Consider the following 21,023-nt stretch of genomic DNA (forward strand, 5'->3'; position numbering starts at 1 on the left):
TTTCCTCCCACACCAGCATGGCTGGCCACCAGGGGTGGATGGCAGTATTTGCTTACTTTATTTATTTATAAAACTATGTCAATACTGCCATATCATACAATATCTGGGTGTCGTACACCAGTGAAACATCAGTCGATATTAAGACAATATGTATTTACAGAAAATTGGAAAAGGGGGCTGGAGAGACTCCCCTATGAGGAAAGGTTGCAGCAATTGGTATTTTTTAATTTATAGAAAAGACAAGTAAGAGGTGACATGATTGAAGTTTATAAAATTATGCATCGCACAATGAAAGCTGATAGATTTACAAACATCCCCCACCTCTCATAACTCTGGAAGTCGGGGACAATCAGTGAAGCTGAATGTTGGAAGAATAATCAGGACTTTTTCAGGTAGCACTTAGTTAAACAATAAAACTCCCTCCCACAGGAGGCAGTGATGGCCACCAACTTGGACGGCTTTAAAAGAGGATTGGACAAATTCATGGAGGAGAGGGCTGTCAAAGGCCCAGACACAGTGCTATGCTCCTTCTCCTAATTTGGAGGGAGCCACGCTTCTGAATACCAGCTGCTGGAAATCACAGGAGGGCGAGGGCTCTTGTTTCCTGCTCACAGGTTTCCCACAGGCATCTGATTGGCCACTGTGAGAACAGGATGCTGGACTAGATAGGCCATGGGCCTGATCCTGCTGGCTCGTCTTGCGTTCTTCCAAGTGCTCCATGGGCAAGCAACGTGACCCTTCCCAAGGCTGTGGTGACAGGGCGAAAGTAACGTCTGTCCCCAGTAACTCTGCAGGCATTACAGAATTGAAATTTAAACCCGGAGCCGTCCTTACAGCAGGCTTTTATGCTGACAAAATTCAACCCGCCAAAGCGAACTTTTATAAACACGCCGGAACAACAGTGTTTCTTTGAATCGAGTAAATGAAGCGTGTCCTTTGCATGCAGGGAGACACATTCTTGGCTGCGACTGGAAGCACATCAATCCCGAGTGATCCAGGTGTGTAAATGGACTGCGTACAGAACTCCCATTGATGGCTTGACTTGTGCTGTGCTGGCTGCTGTCATGAAGTAAAGTGCACAACATATGTCTTGGGTATCAGAAGTAAACATGTCCCTGTTTTAGAGTTTCCCCAGCAATTATTTTGACTTGATATGCTTAGGTGATGAGACCCCATTAGCACTGTGCATTTAAAGCAGCACAAAAATACTTTAAACTGTCATGGTTCCCCTCCGCCCCCAAAAATCCTGGGAACTGTAGTATGTTAAGGGTGCTAAGAATTGTTAGGAGTTCCCCTCTTTCCTTCACAGAGCTACAATTCCCAGAATTCTCTGGAAAGAGGGATTGACTGTTACACCACTCTGGGAATATTTGTCCAGGGCATTTGTTGATTCAGCAAGTGAGCAAGTGTGGTGGCTACATTAGTGGACAGTAAAAATGAAAGGAACTCATAAGAACATAAGGTGAGCATCCTGGATCAGGCCTGTGGCCCATCTAGTTTAGCATCCTGGTCTCACAGTAGCTGACCAGATGCCTGTAGGAATCCTGCAAGCAGACCTGAGCACAAACTCCAAAAGGTTCTTTCTTAACTGGGTATTAAATGCCAGATGTGGTTCAATGTAAGTGTGAAGTGATGTAAAAGTAAAGGGACCCCTGACCATTAGGTCCAGTTGTGGCCGACTCTGGGGTTGCGGCGCTCATCTCGCTTTACTGGCTGAGGGAGCCGGCATACAGCTTCCGGGTCATGTGGCCAGCATGACTAAGCCACTTCTGGTGAACCAGAGCAGCACACGGAAACGCTGTTTACCTTCCCGCTGGAGCGGTACCTATTTATCTACTTGCACTTTGACGTGCTTTTGAACTGCTAGGTTGGCAGGAGCAGGGACTGAGCAACGGGAGCTCACTCCATCGCAGGGATTCGAACTGCCGACCTTCTGTGACCCCAGTCAAGCTTGCAAAAATCTATCATTTGCCCGACAACAAATGTTGGAAATGTAAGGAGAATGAAGGTACATTCTTTCACCTTTGGTGGACGTGTCCCAGGATTAAGGCTTTCTGGGAAATGATATATAATGAATTGAAAAAGGTATTTAAATATACCTTCTTGAAGAAACCAGAGGCCTTTCTCTTGGGCATGGCTGGCCAAGTGGTGCCAAAGAAGGACAGAACTTTTTTTATGTATGCTACAACAGCAGCAAGAATACTCATCGCAAAGTATTGGAAGACGCAAGATCTACCCACTCTGGAAGAATGGCAGATGAAAATGATTGACTGTATGGGACTGGCAGAATTGACGAGCAGAATCCGTGACCAGGGAGAAGAGTCGGCTGAAGAAGATTGGAAAAAATTTAAGGACTATTTACAGAAATATTGTAAAATTAAGGAAAGTTAAATGGTGTTGGATTGAAATTGAGTGGTTTCTAGCTGTAATGGTATAAAGGAACATAGATGGGGGGGAAAAGGGTTTGAAAAATAAGGTAATGTTATAAGCTGTAATGCTTTAAATGAAGGATTTGCTGAACAAATAACCTTAATTGGGATACAAGGAGGAGAAGTATGAGGAGGTCTGAGAAATTTGTTATTTAAAAGTATGATTTATGAACTTTATGTCTTTTTTAATGTTTTTGTTTGTTCTGTTTTTGTTTGTTTGTTTAAAAAATTGGAAAATCTAATAAATATTCTTTAAAAAAAAACAAAAAAAACGAACTGCCGACCTTCTGATCGGCAAGCCCTAGGCTCTGTGGTTTAACCCACAGCGCCACCCGTGTCCCGTGAAGTGATGTACAATAGGGCAAATTAATTAATAATAATAATAATAATAATAATAATAATAATAATAATAATTCCTAACTTTGCATATACTCTGATGAGGCCTGAGCTAGCAGTGATTCTTCTTGCTCCTTGCTGGTGATGCTGAGTCTCTGTGCCAAAGGAAGAATCCACTCAGGGCCTTTTCCCCCAGCAGGAACTCACAGGAACTCAGTCCCAGCACCTCTCAGGTGGGTGCCATTGCTATTCAGAGAGAACAAGGGAGGTGTTCATGGTTCAGAGGTTCTGGCACCTCTTTTTTCTAGAAGAATAGCAGTGAATACAGTACACTGGTGAGGGCTGAGCAATTTCTCCCTTCCAACTCTGCAATTCTGAGTTTTAGGACCCTAGAAAAAGCTACCAGCATCTTACCTGGACATCACATGCAGGAGCATTGGATTCTGGGACAGTTCTAGTTGAACCTCCACCGAGCATGTCTGTAAATCATTACAAGTATGGCCTCTCTTTCCAAAAGGCAATATCAGACCTGTGAAATCACCATTCCCATTGTCACGGAGAGAATTTGAGCACAGGTAAACACAGCTTCCCCACAATTCAGTTTCTTAAGTCGTGCGGAAGCAACCTCAAAGTGTTGTCGTTGCCCCCTGACTACCAGAGTGTATAATTCAGGAAGAGAACTTGTAATGGATGCATTGTTCGCCTGTCGCATTAGCTGTGCATCAAATAAAAATCAGGTGACACCCATCTCCACCTCCCAATGCCACAATCGCCCAGAGTCAAGGAAGCTCTTGTTTCCAACCTGACCTTTCGCAACTGGCCAGATCAGATTAGAAACTGTTATTAACCAGTTATCAAATTTCCGTGTTTGTTCTCACATGGTGGCTGTTCTTTTACAGATAAACGTCTTAAAATCAGGAGAAACAACAGCGCCTGATGCTACCCCCTGCTGCTAACTGAATCTGACAAGTAACCCCCCAATTCTCTTTCTCTCTCAACTAGGCCACCCAGACTTCCTTCATATCAGAGGAAATGGCCCAATAACTTTATTTATTTACCGGTAATAAAATGTAAATACCATTTGACTGTGACACCCCCCAAAAAAAATCTCAATGTGGTTTACAAAAATAATGCAACAACAGAAATTATCCGTGAAAACAACTACAGTACTTAAAACATTCAAAAATAATTAAAATCAACACTAAACTTGAATGTCCTCTCCATGAATTTGCCCAGTCCTCTTTTAAAGCCATCCAAGTTGGTGGCTGTCGCTGTCTCCTGTGGGAGGGAGTTCCACAGTTTAACAATGCGCTGAGTGAAGAATTTTCATTTATCTGTCCTGAATCTTCCAACCTTCAGCATAGACATCCGATGTCCATGACTTCTAGTGTTACGAACACAACCCTATCCAGATGTTTAGAAAGTTGAAGTGAGTTTTGATCTGTGAGTCTATTGCTGGTTTTAGAAAGTCTTAAATTATTGTTGATTTTTCTTACTGATAATTTTATGGTTTTCTATATTTGTAAACTGTTTTGAGGGTTTGTTTGAAAAGTAACAACTATCAGCCTGTGTACAGATTTAATGAAATACGGGGTCTCATATGGTTTCAAATTGGATGGAGGACCGTGTTTTGAGATTGCTGCATTGCAGGGGTCAGACTAGATGACCCTTGGTATCCCTTCCAGCTCTGTAATTCTTTAATTCCTGTTGCTCCTAAGTTTCTTTGAAGGCCAGAATGGCATAAAAAAATAATAATGGTATACACTATGTGCTTTTATTAATGCTTATAGAGATTTAAAACAGCAGGGTGATGTATGGTCACAGCATATATTTTCTCCTGAAGGGGAGAGCAACAGCTTCAAGTCCTGCAGTTCCTCCAAGGAAACCAACATTCAGGGCAGAAAGAGAAAATATGGTCTTCCTGCTACTTCATAAGGCAGATGGCGAGTGAGTGGGTGGGTCTGTGTGAGAAGGCCGTGAAAAGAAATGGCTCCCCCGACACCAAAAACCCATGGAAAGCTAGCAGAAGGGAGATGGAATGGAGACTCAGCATCTCTGCAATGCTATAGGCTGGGTGGGGGAGCTTTTATGCGTGCGGAGCATTCAGACATGCGCTTCTTCTGAAGCAGTCTATGCCAGGAACGGTCCATGGGTTTGCTTGTCTTTGTCAGTTCTTATCTTTGGATCTTCAAAGCAGCTGCGCTGCAACTCGGAAGAGAAGACCGAACCTGAGTGCTGTAAAGCACAACGTCTCCCTCCACAGCCAGCTCCGTGATGGCGTCAGTGGCGGGGTGAGGGATGCACGGAGGGCCAAGGGCGGTCCCATTCAGGGCCAGCTGCAGGTGGTCTTCTTGGCAGAGGAAGAGGAGCTAGGGGAGAAAAAGGCATTAGCGAGGAAGGCGTGTCCAAGGACCACAAATGGTTGGCAGGGGCCACCTGTCGGAAGAGGATGCTGGACGAGATTGGCCATTGGCCGAATAGATAGATAAAACTTTATTCGCATTAGCCAATGGCCATAGCAACAGTAAAACATTACAGTATACACAGAAAAGAATATTTGATATAAGAGAACAATTTAAAGTCCTGAATCAGCAGTCAGTTAGTGGCCCTTATTCTGATTGCCCCTACTATGGACCTAGCAACCTTTGCTGTTATCTGCTCATTTTAACCTGATAGACGAAAGGACATCGTGGCAGTGGTTGAGCGCCTAAAAAGGAAAACTGACCTCAAAAGGTCTGGCTTGACCATCATAAACAAGAGCCACCAAAATCAAAAAGGAAAGGCACATCCCTATACGACTCGCAATACCCTATGAGCGAGTGAAAGGACATTTTCTCTACAGAAGAAAACGCTCTAATAAGTCAACCTTATCCAACCCCATTGGCCTGATGCAACAATCTCTTCTTAGGTTCTGTCCCCGGGGCAAAGCATACTGCAACTTGAGCATGGGCCCTTAGTGTTGTGTCACATCTAAGGAAGGGGATTCCAGGGGGCTGGTGCCACAAAGTCCAACTTTTCTCCCAAGCATTATTATGGGGTGGGTGCTCTCATGTGTCCACATGTTTTTGGTTGGAGTCCAGGCAGCCTGAAAGGCTGTACCTCCCCAACAAGTGCTAACATCCTTGGGTGAGCACATCCTCTCAGTCCCACCAACATCAGAGTTATGGTTACTGGGGACTTGAGAATGAGCCTTTTCTGTGGCTGCTCCCAGATTGCGGGATTCCCTCTCAAGAGAGGCTAGAATGGCTCTTTCTTTGTTATCCTCCCATAGACAGGCTAAGACCTTTCTCTCCTGTGGTGCAATGGGTCAGTATACCTGGCAGTTAAGCAGAAGGTTTGTGGGTTGAGCCCACCCAGGGACAGTTTGTCGGCAGGATTCCTGCATTTTAGGGGGTAGGACTAGATGACCCAAGGGGTCTCTTTCCAACTCTATACAATTCTGTGATTCCTATTTGGACAGGCCTAAGGAGCAATCATGTTAATAAATAAGGGTTTATGCATGCAGAGAAAACTATAGCATAGACACTTGGGGAGAGTGGGAAGGGCTGCCCTCCTCCCCTCTCCCAGTTAACTTCCATCTCCAGGGCTCAGGGGTGGGAGGGAGCACAGAGGACGAATCAGCAGAGCCCCCCCCCCATGACTTCACCAGGGGCTGTCCCTAGATCTCAGGTCTGGGCCCTGAAATCTCAGGGTCTGGGATGTTGGTTTCTGTTTATGCCACTGTGCAGTGCTCTTGGAGTCACAAGACTCTGTTTTGCATTCCAGAGACATTCCAGACTATTGGAAGTCTCACGGAAGACAGGAGACGGATGTGATGTTACTGGTTTCCTGTTCCTTTGTTTCAGTTGCTCTCTGCTTTCACAGAGAGAGCATGCATGTTTCTTTTCTGTCTGCGTAACTAGAAATAAAACTCTTTAGCAATGTAGCTCATAAACTTCTCGGCTCCTTCCCTGCGTGCACCTGACTTGGCAACCCTTGCAGAGGGAGTGAGGAGGGGCAAAAGGGAGGGCTGGTGGTGAATGAACTTGCTATTCTAGGGTGTACTAGAATATATGTATATTTCAAGGATGAAAAAGACAATTATCCTCACCCCCTCATGGCAAAGAAGGCCGTGAGGGTGGGGGCTCTGTGAACACCAGAGAAAGGGTGCCAACACACCCACCAGGGCCACATTGGTAATCCCCGGCTTATTTTATTATTTACTTCATTACATTTATATCCCACCTTCCCTGCAAGGAGCTCAAGGTTTGCCTACATGGTTCTCCTACCCACTCCCATGTTATGCTCAACACACCACAACCCTGTGAGGTAGGCTGAGAGGGAGTGACTGGCCCGCAAAGTCACACCCAGTGAGCTTTGTGGCCAAGTGGGGAATAGTTCTCCAGTCTCCCATTTCCTAGTCTAACCACGACTCTAACCATGACACTGTTGAATGGTTTATTTAAATGTAAAGGTTCATCATTGTTGCACCCGATGTGTATGTCTTTAAGGGGCCAGAGCAAGGGCCAGAGTAAGATAACGAGACCCAGCTTTACAGCTGTGAAGCATAGCAGGTGCTGCTGAGTTGTATTTGATTAAGGTGTGTCAGCATTTGGGTGTAGTATATAAGCAGCAGCACCTAGCTCTCCCATTACCCTGGGGGTTGGGTTGGTGGTTGGGTCTGGTTTGGTTGTTAATGTACTTAGTGTAAAAGGAGTTTTTGTTTTTCTTATTAAAACCTTGTTTAAGTTATTTTTGAGTCCTTTCTTTTTAATGCATGGTCTCCCCAGCAAGCTCTCTGCAGCGTTACCATACTGCAAACAGCCAACATCTTTGGTTATGGGCCCAGCTGCTGAGTGGATGACTGCATATTTTTGGACTCTGAGAAAGGTTTGAAAACTCCTTCTCCTGTTAGCGTAGTTCTGTGGGTCTGGAAGAGTTCCAGAATGGTTGACCGGGTTCCTGAAGCTGAGAAGGCTCTGGTCTTCCCACAGCTAACAGATGAGAACTATAGTTTATGGTCTTTTCGGGTGGAGGCGCTTTTGACCTCTAGAGAAGTATGGACCTATGTAACTGATGACCCTCCTGACCCTGTGACTAATGCTTGGTCGAAAGGAGATGCAAAAGCCAGGGCGATAATTAATTTGGCAGTCAGCGACCAGCAAGTAGTCTATATAAGAAATAAGAAAACTGCCAAAGAAATGTGGGACAGTCTTGCAGCAGTGCATGTTAGAAAAGAGTCAGCATCTGCATTGACGTTTTTCAAGCAGTTGTACCAGACGAAGTTGCAGCCTGGTGGTGATTTGGCAGCACACTTGAGACGTCTGGAGGCAATACGCGGCGAATTAATTCGAAGGGACATGGACATACCTGATATTCAGTATGTTTTTATCATTCTTTGTTCCCTTAATGAGGACTTTGATGGTATAGCTAGCCAGATATCTGCCGTTCCACCAGCACAATTAACTGTGGAAGGGGTAACGGCAAGATTAATGGGCGAGTTGGACAGAAGGGAGGCTTGTGCCATAAGCACTCCTATTTCAAGAAGTAATGAGGAACGCCATATGCAAACTTGTGGTGATACAACTGTATTTAAAGCTGCCAAGCGTTGTTGGTTCTGCAATAAACAAGGACATTTTGCAAAGGACTGCAGATCCAAAAGAAAGCAAAGAACTCCTAAGCCTGTTTCTGTTCGTCAGTCATGGTTGTCAACCCAGCGGCCGACATCGTATAGTAGAGACAGAAACGAGCCGCGAGTTTTCCATGCTAGGACAACAGATCGTAAAAGACTTAAACGTGCCAAGTGGAAGTCTTTTGTTGTGGACTCAGGAGCATCTCAGCATATTTGCAACGATCGAAGCTTGTTTATTTCTTTCGAAGAGGAAATTGGTAATGTACATTTAGCCAATTCACAAGTCTTGCAGTCGCTTGGCAGGGGTACTGTTAAACTTGACTCTTTAAACATTACGATAGCGAACTGCATTTACTGCCCGTCAGTGGACAATTTATTATCAGTAAGGTGCTTTGCTCGTCAAGGCATAACTGTGCGTTTCTTAAAGTCAATGTGTGAGTTTTTCGATGGGAACAAACGTCTATTATATGCCCGGGAATCTGATGGTTTATATAGACTGTATTTTCGCACCTACTCCCAATCGCCTATAAATTGCAGAGCAGCACAGTCAAGCCAGGGGTTGAGGAATGTAAGGCCACATTCCGGGTGTGTCCATGAGGCACACAGAATTCTGGGACACCTGAATTTTGCTGATGTAATTAAGACAAAGAATATTGTTAATGGCCTCAACTTAAAACCATGTAAATTCTTTATGCAATGTCTATCCTGTTGCAAGAATAAGATTAAGGTTGCACGCAAGGGTAGATGCTCAGATAGGAAAGTAACTGAGCCATTTGAGCGTGTACATTGTGATTTAGTTGGGCCACTCCCACCATCATTAGGAGGTTCTAAGTACTGGCTTACTCTGATAGACCAGTATAGTAGATATTGTTGGACTTATGCAATAGCTGAGAAGTCCCAAGCATTTGAGAAGTACAAAGTTTTTTGCAACTGGGTAAAAACGCACTTTAACAAATCAATTAAGAACCTGTTTTCTGACCGGGGCGGGGAATTTGTTTCTGAGGATTTTGAGAAATTCCTGGAAGCGCAGGGGACTACTCATGAGTTATCTTGCCCCCGAAGTCCATGGCAAAATGGGCTTGTTGAAGTTGTGCAGCGTGACCTACAGGCAGGGGTTAAAACGTATCTGCACGATGCTAATCTGCCCAAAGACTTTTGGGCTGAAGCGCTTAATGCGTTTTGTTATGTTAGAAATCGCAGTTATCATTCTGGTTTAGATGTCACCCCCTATGAGAAGCTGTTTAAAAAACGCCCTAATCTGAAATACCTACGCATTTGGGGTTCAGATGTAATTATGCATTATCCCGCTAAGCAGAAATTGGGTGAACGTAGTGTCCAGGGAAAATTAATGGGCTACCAGCAGGGGGCGTACAGAATTTACATACCAGCAACTGGCAAATTTCATATTACCAGAAGTATGATACAAACTGTAAATTGGAATGGCGTTGCTGTCTTCCAAGATACTGATGGTATAGATAATACTGAGGAAGAAGAGGAAGAAGCAGCAGCAGCAGGAAATGGTGCTTCTGAATTAATGGAAAAAGACAAAAAGTCTGTTGAATCTGATTTGTTTGATGATTTAAAGTCACAGGCACCCAAGGGGAGGTTAGATTCTCTTGAGTTTTCTGACCGTGAGCTTAGCTTACAGGCATCTCTTCAATCTGACAATGATTTACAACCTGAAACTAGTGGTTCACTTAGTCCCATTAAGTCTGAGGAGTCTGACTCTCCTTCCGGACTGAGACGTTCAGATAGAAAGAGGCAGAAGCCACAACGATTTGCAGATGAACATTTTAATACTGTGTATGCCAATAAGGCAGTTTTTGAGCCAAAAAGCTACAATGATGTTCAGAAATTACCTAAGCACCAAGCTGCAAATTGGTATAAAGCTATGAACTCTGAGATAGCTTCTTTAAAAGAGCATAACACTTGGTCTCTTGTACCACAAACCCCAGATATGAGACTTATTGATTCAAAATGGGTTTATAGAATTAAAATGAATGACAAAAATGAAGTTGTAAGGTACAAAGCAAGACTAGTTGCTAGGGGTTTTCAACAAATTCCAGGCGAAGATTATGATTTGTGTTATTCACCAAGCGTAAAATATGAAACAGTTAAGCTTTTGTTAAAAGATGCATCACAACGTGGACATTCTGTTTATCACCTAGATATAAAAACTGCATATTTGTTTGCAGATTTAAAAGAACAAATTTTTATGCGTGTTCCTGAAGGCATAGACGCTGCTGAAGGTTTGGTATGCAAATTGAATAAATCCCTTTATGGTCTGCACCAAAGTGGAAGGAATTGGCACCAAACTTTAGCAAAAGAATTGCTGGATATTGGTTTTTCACAAGGAAAGGCAGACAACTGTGTGTTTATAAAGGAAAGGGCAAACTCTGTAACAAAAATATGTGTGTATGTAGATGACGTGTTAATTTCTACAAAAACTAAACAGGAATATGAACTGGTAGTATCACAGTTACAGAAGAAATTTGATGTGGTGGAATTAGGCATAGCTAAAAATTACTTATCCATGCAAATTGAGGAAGGCAAAAATGGATCTTTTCTGGTTCATCAAACTGCAAAAATTGATGATCTTGTTGAAATGCTATGTTTAGAAAATGCAAATGGGAAGGAAACGCCTATGGTGTGTGGTTTCACCTTTACAGGTGAAGATAAGCCATTTCCTAACAAAACTTTGTATCGTTCTGCTATAGGCAAGCTAAATTTCATTCAAAGAATCTCAAGACCAGATATAACTTATGCTTTTCACTTTCTGGCAAAATTTGTGGAAAAGCCTACTACACAATGTTTCTCTGCTCTTAAGAGAGTGGTAATGTACCTTAAACACACCAAACATTATAGGTTGCAGTTTACAACATGTATTGACAAAGGTTTTGAAATTTTCTGCGATGCATCTCATGCAGTGGAACAAAATAATTGCAGGGGTGTGTCTGGTATGGTGTTTTGTTATAACGGTTGTCCATTTGAATGGAAGTCCCAGACACAAACCATTATTTGTCTCTCCACAACAGAGAGTGAATTATGTGCATGCGTTCAGGCCACTCGTGATGTAGAATGGTATCTGCAAGTATTTGCAGACCTACAGATGCAAGTAACACTACCAGTAAAAGTTTACCTTGATACCCAGAGCGGACTTGCTATCCTGTGCTCAGAGACCAATACGCAGCGCACAAGAGTCTTAAGGTTACGTTTACAGTTTGTAAAGAAACTAATTGCTGACGAAATGATTGTATTTGAATATGTTCCAGGTGACAATCAAATTGCGGACATTTTTACTAAAGCACTTCCAAAGGTTACACATGAAAGACATGTACAAAATATGCTTTATGTTTTTGTTCCACAATGATGAACCGCAGGGGAAATGTTGAATGGTTTATTTAAATGTAAAGGTTCATCATTGTTGCACCCGATGTGTATGTCTTTAAGGGGCCAGAGCAAGGGCCAGAGTAAGATAACGAGACCCAGCTTTACAGCTGTGAAGCATAGCAGGTGCTGCTGAGTTGTATTTGATTAAGGTGTGTCAGCATTTGGGTGTAGTATATAAGCAGCAGCACCTAGCTCTCCCATTACCCTGGGGGTTGGGTTGGTGGTTGGGTCTGGTTTGGTTGTTAATGTACTTAGTGTAAAAGGAGTTTTTGTTTTTCTTATTAAAACCTTGTTTAAGTTATTTTTGAGTCCTTTCTTTTTAATGCATGGTCTCCCCAGCAAGCTCTCTGCAGCGTTACCATACTGCAAACAGCCAACAGACACCACCACTGCCCCCCTGAGCATATCTCTCAGTACATCATGTGAACCAGGCCTGTCTGAGGTTTCCTGGGAAACTGGAACTTAAGAGGTTCAACATCTCTTCTTACCTCAAAGTATCGCTGGGGGTGGAAGGGGAAGCCCTCGGCCACTGTCCCCCCAGACTCCTGCCCTCTGTCCAAAAATGAGCGCCATGACACCGTCTGGTCCGTGAAGCAAACGCGGAAGCTGAAGGAGACGTGGGAAGGGTCTTTCTTCAAGCTGATGCAGAACCTGGAAGAGTCATCAAGGCTGAATCTGTTAATAAAGGTAATTTGGGAAACAGGCTGCAAGGGAAGGGGGGCTTCCAAAGCTGTCGTCCTCCACATCCAAATTTATCTCAGGATTCTTGAAGAGTTCTGGATTCCTTGGGATGGTCTCCAAGGTGGAACCAAAGTTCTAGGACTCAAGCATTTGTTCCATTTTTTTATCTGTTTTCTTAATTAAATAAAGCTCAGATAGTCTCCCTTGTCATTGTCATGTGGTTCAGACATCTTAGTGCTGTCTCGTCATTGCTTTTTTGCGAGGGGGGAGGAGGGGTTGCCCCAATAACAAAAGGTTGAAAGCAAATGGGAGGAAGACAGCACTTTTCCTCAGATGTGACCACACACTCAAACACCCTTATGCTGTCCATGAGAAACCACACTAGCAATACAGTGGTACCTCGGAAGTCAAATGGAATCCGTTCAGGAAGTCCGTTCGACTTCCAAAATGTTCGGAAACCAAGGCGCAGCTTCTGATTGGCTGAAGTAGCGGGGGTTCTACTTACTCTTTGGGGTCCTGACACACCAAGCCTCTCACTGTCACTGTGTCTCTCGGCCTGAGGCTCTCAGGGAGCAGATGGGAAAGGGGGACATCCTGAAAAGGAAGAGACAGAGCAAGGAGCAAGTTAGCAGCTGGAGAAGCCACCCCACTAAGCCACAGGAGAAAATAAAGGCAATGGGTGTATTTAGACTCACCAGAACAGCTCTGATCTTGAACAGATGCTATGGAAAGAAATAAAGAAAGCGGGGGGGGGGGGGAGAGACAAAAATCAGGATAAGACTCCCATGCACTGGCTTGAAAATGGGATTGGAATTGGCAGGAGGCGGGAGAGGGAGACTGGGACTATTGAAGATGTTATTTTTTGTGGGGTGGGGATATCTTCTGCAACATGTCACAGATGTCATAATAGTGCATTATTAGTGGGTTTGCGCAGACGGCCCACACATTCCCCCTTTATGAGCTGTTCTGTGATGCTTCCCCAATGTTTATTTACTATTTATTTCACACACAAACTTATGCACTGCTTGATTAGACTGCAGGCTGCCCATCTGACTGGGTTGCCCCAGCTACTCTCTCTCTTTCAGCAAAAGATAAAAACACAGTAAAACATCAAACATTAAAAGCTTCCCTATACAGGGCTGCCTTCAGATGTCTTCTAAAAGTCAAAACAACATAAAAAAATTCCTTCCAGTAGCACCTTAGAGACCAACTGTTAGTTATTGGTATGAGCTTTCACACACAAACTTATGCATTGCTTGATTAGACTGCATGCTGCCCATGCACATGAAAGCTCATACCAATAATTAACTTGGTCTCTAAGGTGCTACTGGAAGGAATTTTTTTTATTTTGTTTCAACTACGGCAGACCAACATGGCTACCTTCAGATGTCTTCTAAAAGTCAGATAGTTGTTTATTTCCTTGACATCTGGTGAGAGGGATTTTCACAGGGCAGGAGCCACTACCGAGAAGGTCCTCTGCCTGGTTTCCTGTAACCTCACTTCTCGCAGGGAGGGAACCACCAGAAGGCCCTCTGAGCTGGACCTCGGTGTCCGGGCTGAACAATAGGGGTGGAGACACTCCTTCAGGTATACTGGGCTGTGGCTGTTTAGGGCTTCAAAGGTCAGCACTAACACTATGAATTGTCTTCAGAAACGTACTGGGAGCCAATGTAGATCTTTCAGGACTGGTATTATATGGTCTTGGTGGCCACTCCCAGTCACCATTCTAGCTGCCACATTGGATTAGTTGTAGCTTCTGAGTCACCTTCAAAGGTAGCCCAACGTAGAGCACATTGCAGTAATCCAAGAGGGAGATTACTGTTTAAAATACTACCTCTGCTTGTCACAGTGGGCTCTGTGGGGAGCAAAGAGGAATGTAAATTCAATAAATAAATATATACTTACTGGGGCAACAGGGTATTCTGTTCTGTAGATATCAAAAGGCTGCACACAAGAAGAGAGAGAGAGGACAGAACAAGACGCAGCATGGATCAACAACAGGTCGTAAATCTGACAGCAGGAGTTTCCAATGTGGGGAATACCCAGGGCACTCTCCTAGCCCCATGGCTTCCCTTAGCATATTCTGCAAACCACTCCTCTTGCATAATTCAAAATGCAAGTGTTTGAAGCTTTGCATAAACCTGGCCTGGATTTTTATTTGTTTTGCAGGAATGGGGCTGGGAAGCCTCCGTGGGATGTGGGTCTGGTTTATTTATTGCCCCAAAGATAGCATACAGCAGCCTCCTCCAACTAAGGTTCTCCACATATTTGGGAGTACAACTCCCCCTAAGCCCCAGCCATGTTCTAGTCCCAAACATCTGGAGGGTGCCCAGTTGGGGGAGGCTGTTGTTGTTCTCCAACATCCTATTTTGACAGTGGCCAACCAAACGCCTGCAGGAATCCAAAGCCCCTTTCCCAGTGTTTAACTCTGCCCAGCCAGCACAAATCAGAAATACACTGCCTGTGGTTCCATTTACTAGCCACGTGGCAGGCCACCTCATCCTTGAGTTTTCCCATTCTTTTTACAGCTATCCCAGCTAGAAGCCACATCCCCACAACTTGTGGCAGTGAGTGAGCCACCATTGGCACCACAGGGCTTTCTGGTTGGGTGACAGCTCCACCTACAGGTCACAGGTGGGATGAACACTTTGGGAAGTAGGCCTCTCCCATGATGTAGTTTGCTTCCTTTGTCACATTCGCTTTCCTTCTAAATTTTCTCCTCATGAAAGTTCTATTTTTTTAAAAAAATAATAATTCTATATCATTTGCATCAAGAAATACTTATTGAACCTACTGCTAATCACCTTAGTTCGCAAAAAACGGAGTTCTGATATCAGGGAGGGAGGGGAAAACCCCACTCTGGATCCTAATTTTATGAACTTCTTAGGCATTAAAACTTGCATACATATTGGCTGAACTGCCCTGACTCTTAACAGAATATGAAATATGTGGAAGTATAAACACCCTATGCCTCAGTGGTCCTGCCTTGCTGGGGGTTGGACTAGATGACCACTGGGTCCTTTCCAACTCTTAAGATTCTATCATCTCACTGCCCTTTCTAGGCAGTCCTATTTGGATACCTATTTGGATATATGCACTCATATTAATTTATATGAGTCTGGATTGAGGAAATACTTTCATTAGTAACCTCAGCTGATGATGTTTCCCTCATACCGCCCCCCTCCCAATATGTATATTTTAAACAGAGATTAAAAAAGTGCTCAATACATTGCCGTACATTTTTAGGGAAAAAGGCTATCGCTCTCAGGATGACATCGCCAGATATTCTCAGCGTGTTCATTCGGTCCAGTGGCAAGCTGAACATGTATTGGAGATAGTGCTGTCCATTTACGCTCACCTGAGGAGGAGAAACACAAACTCTAGTTTGTGAAAACAAGATTGTGAACTAGATGGGCCTTTTGCCTGGACCAGCAGCCAGGCGTCTCTTCTGTGAACCTCCTCACCTTCACGTGATCTTGTTCAAAGAGAAACAGCAGTAGGAAAGAGTCACCACTTTTCAAGGGCAGGTGGGGGAATTTCACCTCCTCCATCCAGAGGCCGTTGCTTAGAGAGTTGCAGATTGTGTAGGGACGCGAACGGAACCGGGGGTTGAAGTGGAGGCCAATATCAGCCCGCGGTGCCAAGCTGGAGCCGGCCTGGAAGTCAACCTGAAACCTGAATCAAGAGTGGGGGGAAAAGCAGGAAGAATAATTTAAAGAAGTGAATTCCTTTCATTATTATTTTTTAAATGGAGGACATCAAACAAAAAAACCTGTTTCATTCAGTGAAATATAGATCACAGAACATAAAGCAGAGTCAAGGTTATTACAAATAAATCGACTTGTATTACATAATCAATTGTCTTTGCAGAACCTACTGAAGACTCTCCTCTTCCAATATCTTTCTTAGTCAGTTTGCATCTGTACTGGAATTGTGTTAAATATGTTTTTAGCACCTGTTGTTTAGCACCCTGCAACTATTCTTAAATTTCATATGGAGCTGGCAAAATACTGTTTTGAGTTTACCAGCTGATTTATTTGGAGGAGTCTGAGGTTTGGACAGAAGGTGGTTAAGGGATCCAGAATGACCTGTGCTGATTAAGACCTTTATGGCCAAAACTGTGGGTAGCAGCAGGTACTAGACACAAAAATGAACGGACTTCTTCACAGAGCTAATTTACAGAATTCACTGCTGCAAGAGGTGCTCACTGCTATTCATTCATTTCCCCCCATCACTTTATGCCAAAAGAAGTCAACTTACAACAGAAAATACTGTGCAAAATAAGCACACACAAGATTAAAACACAAATTAAACAGAGCACTAAAAATGATCAGACGTTAACTTAAAACAAGGACGATAGAAGTTTATCCATGGCTCTGAGGACAGAGAACTTCCATGTTCAGGGGCAGTCTGCTTTCAAATACCAGTTCTGGTGGGGACTGCCCTCATTTTTGTGCCCCACGTGGTTTCTTGGAAATGACTTCTGCCAGAAGCAGAATAATAGAATTATCAAACTGTATAGCTGAAAGGGACCCTAAGGATCATCTAGTCCAACCCTGTGCAATGCAGGAATATGCAGTTGTCCAATACGGGGATCGAAGCTGCAACCTTGGCATTATCCTTGGCATGATTCAGCAGGAAAGCCTCCTTCCTCTCCCCTTTTCCTTTCTCCTTCCTCCGGAAAGATTAACACACTGGAAAGACAAAAGCTCTCAGTCCTCCTCTCTTTAAACAATGTGATTTTTATTTTATTTTTACCTTTCCGCTTCCATGGGGGTTGCTCCCTGGATGGAAACCATTTTCCCAGGGGCCAAGCTGCCAAAGATGGAGGTGATGTAAGGAACGATCTGAAAAATGGACACAGACGCACACAGAGTCAAGCATTAAAGGCTTGGCTGAGCAAACGAGATGCCCTTCCTGCCCAATGCTATAGAGGTGCTTGGTTCAGCCGGCACTCTGCACATGCTCCAGAAATGCCCCAAGAGTGAACCAACCGCGATGGGGTTGTGGATTTTGGAATCCAGAGCCTGCTGGTCAGATGGCAGCGAAACACCATATCCCAGCTAATGCTTGTCCTCCATTCACTCCTGAAGGCTACCAAGATCCTGAGTTCCAATGCTGCCCTCCTCTGCCAGGTCAGGAAATAGATGGGTGAGTTTCTTGATGCTGGAATCCTCCCCTGCCCCAAGTCAAATGCAAAGGGGGAACAGTTAGGAGACCAAGGGATGCCTTTGACGGCTTTGTTGCCTTCTACCAACGTAGCAGTTCGAAAGCACGTCAAAGTGCAAGTAGATAAATAGGTACTGCTCTGGCGGGAAGGTAAATGGCGTTTCTGTGCACTGCTCTGGTTTCGCCAGAAGCGGCTTAGTCATGCTGGCCACATGACGCGGAAAAACTGTTTGCGGACCAACGCTGGCTCCCTCGGCCAGTAAATTGAGATGAGCACTGCAGCCCCAGAGTTGTTTGCAACTGAACTTAACTATCAAGGGTCCTTTACCTTTTTACCAGATGTTTTGGACTACAACTCCCATCAGACCCAGCCGGCAGAGCCATATGATGCAGGGGCTGATGGGATTTGTAGTCCAAAACATCTGCAGGGCACAAGCAATATCACTTTGCAGAGCTGGCAGACTGCAAACGAAGGCCAGGCTTGGTGGGGGATGTCTGCAGTTGGACCTCTCTAGGTGCCAGGAGAACACAGAGCCTGGGGTGATGCTCGCTGGGCTGCCAAATCAGTCATGCAATTTATTGCTTCAGCATGGATGGAGGCGGGGGGGGGGGGGAGAAGAGTTTCAGCATCAGCTGGAAGCACATGAAGAAGGCTAGTCGAAAAACAAAATGGAATGGCAAGCCTACCATTTAAAAAGCCACTCCTTTTGAGCTGGGCCCTTCAGCTGGTCTTTATTTAAAATCAGCTTTACGTAATATAATGAACAACACAGTTTTCTGACCTGTGGCCAAGTGCAGTTGGTCCTGCTTGTAAATTTCTGCAGATCCTGGTTCTTTTTTTAAACCAGACATTTGGCAGCCCTAATCTCAGCTGGCTGCATGGGCCGCCCACAGCTTACTCAGAAGCAAACAGGTGTTTGGTTAACTTTTTTTTAATTTAAAAAAATCACATTTCCAGGCTGTCCACTAAAACTTAGAAAGGTAGCATGCAGACTATTTCTCCTTCCTTCTCTCCCTCCCTCCCTCCCTCCCTCCCCTTCCTTAGAATTATACTTGATTATGAAATTAGGGTATTTCCCACCAACAGTATCTACAACTCATCAGGGCAGGCAGAAATAAAAATGATCACTCACTGGATTGAACACAGGACCCTGCAAGATATAATCTTCTGGTTTAGGCGAAAGATCCATGGAAGGCATGTCAGCTGTCAATGTTCTCTCCTTAATTTCCCTTACAGTTGTTGCACCACTTTGCAAGTTTAAAACTTGCAGGGATCACATGATATGAGTCACCCAGCTGAGTTTAAAAAAACCTTTCCAAAGAAAGTGAGATTATCCAATCAGCTTCCTAAACAGGGGGGGGGAGAGAGAGAGAGAGAGAGAGAGAGAGAGAGAGAGCGCTAAATTAGCTTTCTCCGTGAAATGTTACCACCACCTGGCTTTCAAAAGGCTCAGTGACCCACGGAAAGCGAGGCTTTTCCTGACCTAGATAAGATGATAGGATAACAACCCCTCTATTGCCTGTTTGAGGAACGGCTTATCTCAGGCAGGCAGCTTTGCAAGAAACTCTGCCTTTGCACGGGGTGGGAATTTCTCCGCTGCCTGCCTAAAGGTCTTGCAACATTTGGGTGCCTCCGTGCCAAACTGGATTACGCATTTAAAGGCACAAATTTATGTTTTGTCATTTTAACCGCAGCCTGGCAGGGAAGGGAGGAGAGGAATTAGGCAGGGTACCCCGAAGTGGGGGGGGGGGGAGGCTGCCAGCAGCTCCCTTCCCTGGAGAAACAGCAGCCTGGAGAGGGATTTTTGTCCAGAATGCAAGGGAAAGTCCTGACCAGATTCCCAGGCGCTATTTTAAACACTGGGTTGTATCAGACTGAGTCATCATAAGCCACATTCACACCATACATTTAAAGCAGTGTGATACCACCATAAACGGTATGGTGGTGCCTCGGGTTACATACGCTTCAGGTTACAGACTCCGCTAACCCAGAAATAGTACCTCGGGTTAAGAACTTTGCTTCAGGATGAGAACAGAAATCGTGCGGCGGCAGCAGGAGGCCTCATTAGCTAAAGTGGTGCTTCAGGTTAAGACATTTCAGGTTAAGAACGGATCTCCGGAATGAATTAAGTACGTAACCAGAGGTACCACTGTAATGGTTTCTTTCCCCAAATAATTCTGGGAGCTGTACCGTATTTTTCGTTCCATAGGACGCACCGGGCCCATAGGACGCACCTAGTTTTTTGGGAGGGAAAAAAATTTCATTTATTTCCCCCCCAAAACCAGGTCGGGGAATCCAAACCAGGTCGGGGAACAGCGGGATGGCGGCGCTCCGCCTCCCCGCTGTCCCCCGAGCTTGTGGGGCTGCCCGATGTCTGCCCAAAGCGTGGGGCGCTCTGCTTCAGCGTGCCCCGCGCTCCATGCAGCAGGCTGCTATCCGCAGCCTAGGGAGCCCTGCAGGAACTCCCGCAGGGCTCCCCAGGCTGCGGATATCTGCCCGGCACGAGGGGTGCTCTGCTTCAGGGCGTCCTGCGCGCCGGGCGGCAGGCTGCTATCCGCAGTGTAGGGAGCCCTGCGGGAACTCCCGCGGGCTCCCCAGGCTTGCTGATAGCTTCCTGAAGCCTGGAGAGCGAGAGGGGTCGGTGCGCACCGACCCCTCTCGCTCTCCAAGCTTCAGCGAAAGCCTGTATTCGCCCCATAGGACGCACACAGATTTCCCCTTCATTTTTGGAGGGGAAAAGTGCGTCCTATAGGGCGAAAAATATGGTAGTTTGTTAAGAGTGCTGAGAGTTGTGAAGAGAGCCTATTGCCTTCCCAGAGCTACAGTTTCCAGAGTGGTTTAAAAACCAATCGCCTTCCCAAGGAACTCTTTTCAACAGGTTTTTAATGTAAGGTTACCAAATTTTTTTCAATGAATCCGGGGACACTTTTCAATTTCAATGGATTTTGTATGGGGACTGATTTGTAAATCCGGGGACTGCCCCCAGGAAACGGGGACGTCTGGTAACCTTATTTTAATGGTTTTATTGCTGTGGCACTGAAATCTCCCAGCAGGAATAGGTGTTCACAGTCCAGGACCCTCCTGACAGCCTGGTCAAGTTCCTTGGTTTGTATAGATTTGGGGATGGGGACCCCCAAAACCCTAGAAATTGGAAAATGGTAGGATTTTGATTATGTTAAGATCTTTCGTATCCTTCGTCTGATACCTGCACACAGCAGCTGCATACAACAACCATACTTTGCAAAGGCAGATGTGGAACATTACAAAGAGAAGTTCATCTTTTGCAAGTACTGCTCCTTAAAGTAGTTACATTTGACACTTGTATTCACTAAGACATATGTGGAACACAAAAGCTTCTATTTGGACATTACGCATATAAGAACTGATCTATTCGTTCTTTTGGAGG

General features: G+C 44.8%; 1 protein-coding gene across 2 annotated transcripts; it reads right to left on the reverse strand.

Annotated features, from left to right (window-relative positions):
• Positions 1–4,525: 4,525 nt before the first annotated feature.
• Positions 4,526–19,663, reverse strand: LGALS12 (galectin 12). Of its 2 annotated transcripts, none has more exons than XM_053369106.1 (9): positions 18,750–19,663; positions 17,206–17,294; positions 15,912–16,122; positions 15,686–15,805; positions 14,353–14,391; positions 13,143–13,169; positions 12,953–13,041; positions 12,255–12,441; positions 4,526–5,134 (listed from the first exon to the last, which is right to left on the reverse strand). In XM_053369106.1, exons 1-9 carry the CDS (start codon positions 18,813–18,815, stop codon positions 4,940–4,942), a joined length of 1,023 nt encoding a protein of 340 aa, XP_053225081.1. In that variant the 5' UTR covers positions 18,816–19,663; the 3' UTR covers positions 4,526–4,939. The 2 variants fall into 2 exon arrangements, with proteins under 2 accessions (XP_053225081.1, XP_053225082.1); XM_053369107.1 differs by having other exon boundaries at positions 12,255–12,417; positions 18,750–19,348.
• Between the last annotated feature and the right edge of the window lie 1,360 nt (positions 19,664–21,023).

Source organism: Podarcis raffonei, chromosome 16, assembly GCF_027172205.1.
Source record: "Podarcis raffonei isolate rPodRaf1 chromosome 16, rPodRaf1.pri, whole genome shotgun sequence".
Classification (NCBI taxonomy): Eukaryota; Metazoa; Chordata; class Lepidosauria; order Squamata; family Lacertidae; genus Podarcis; species Podarcis raffonei.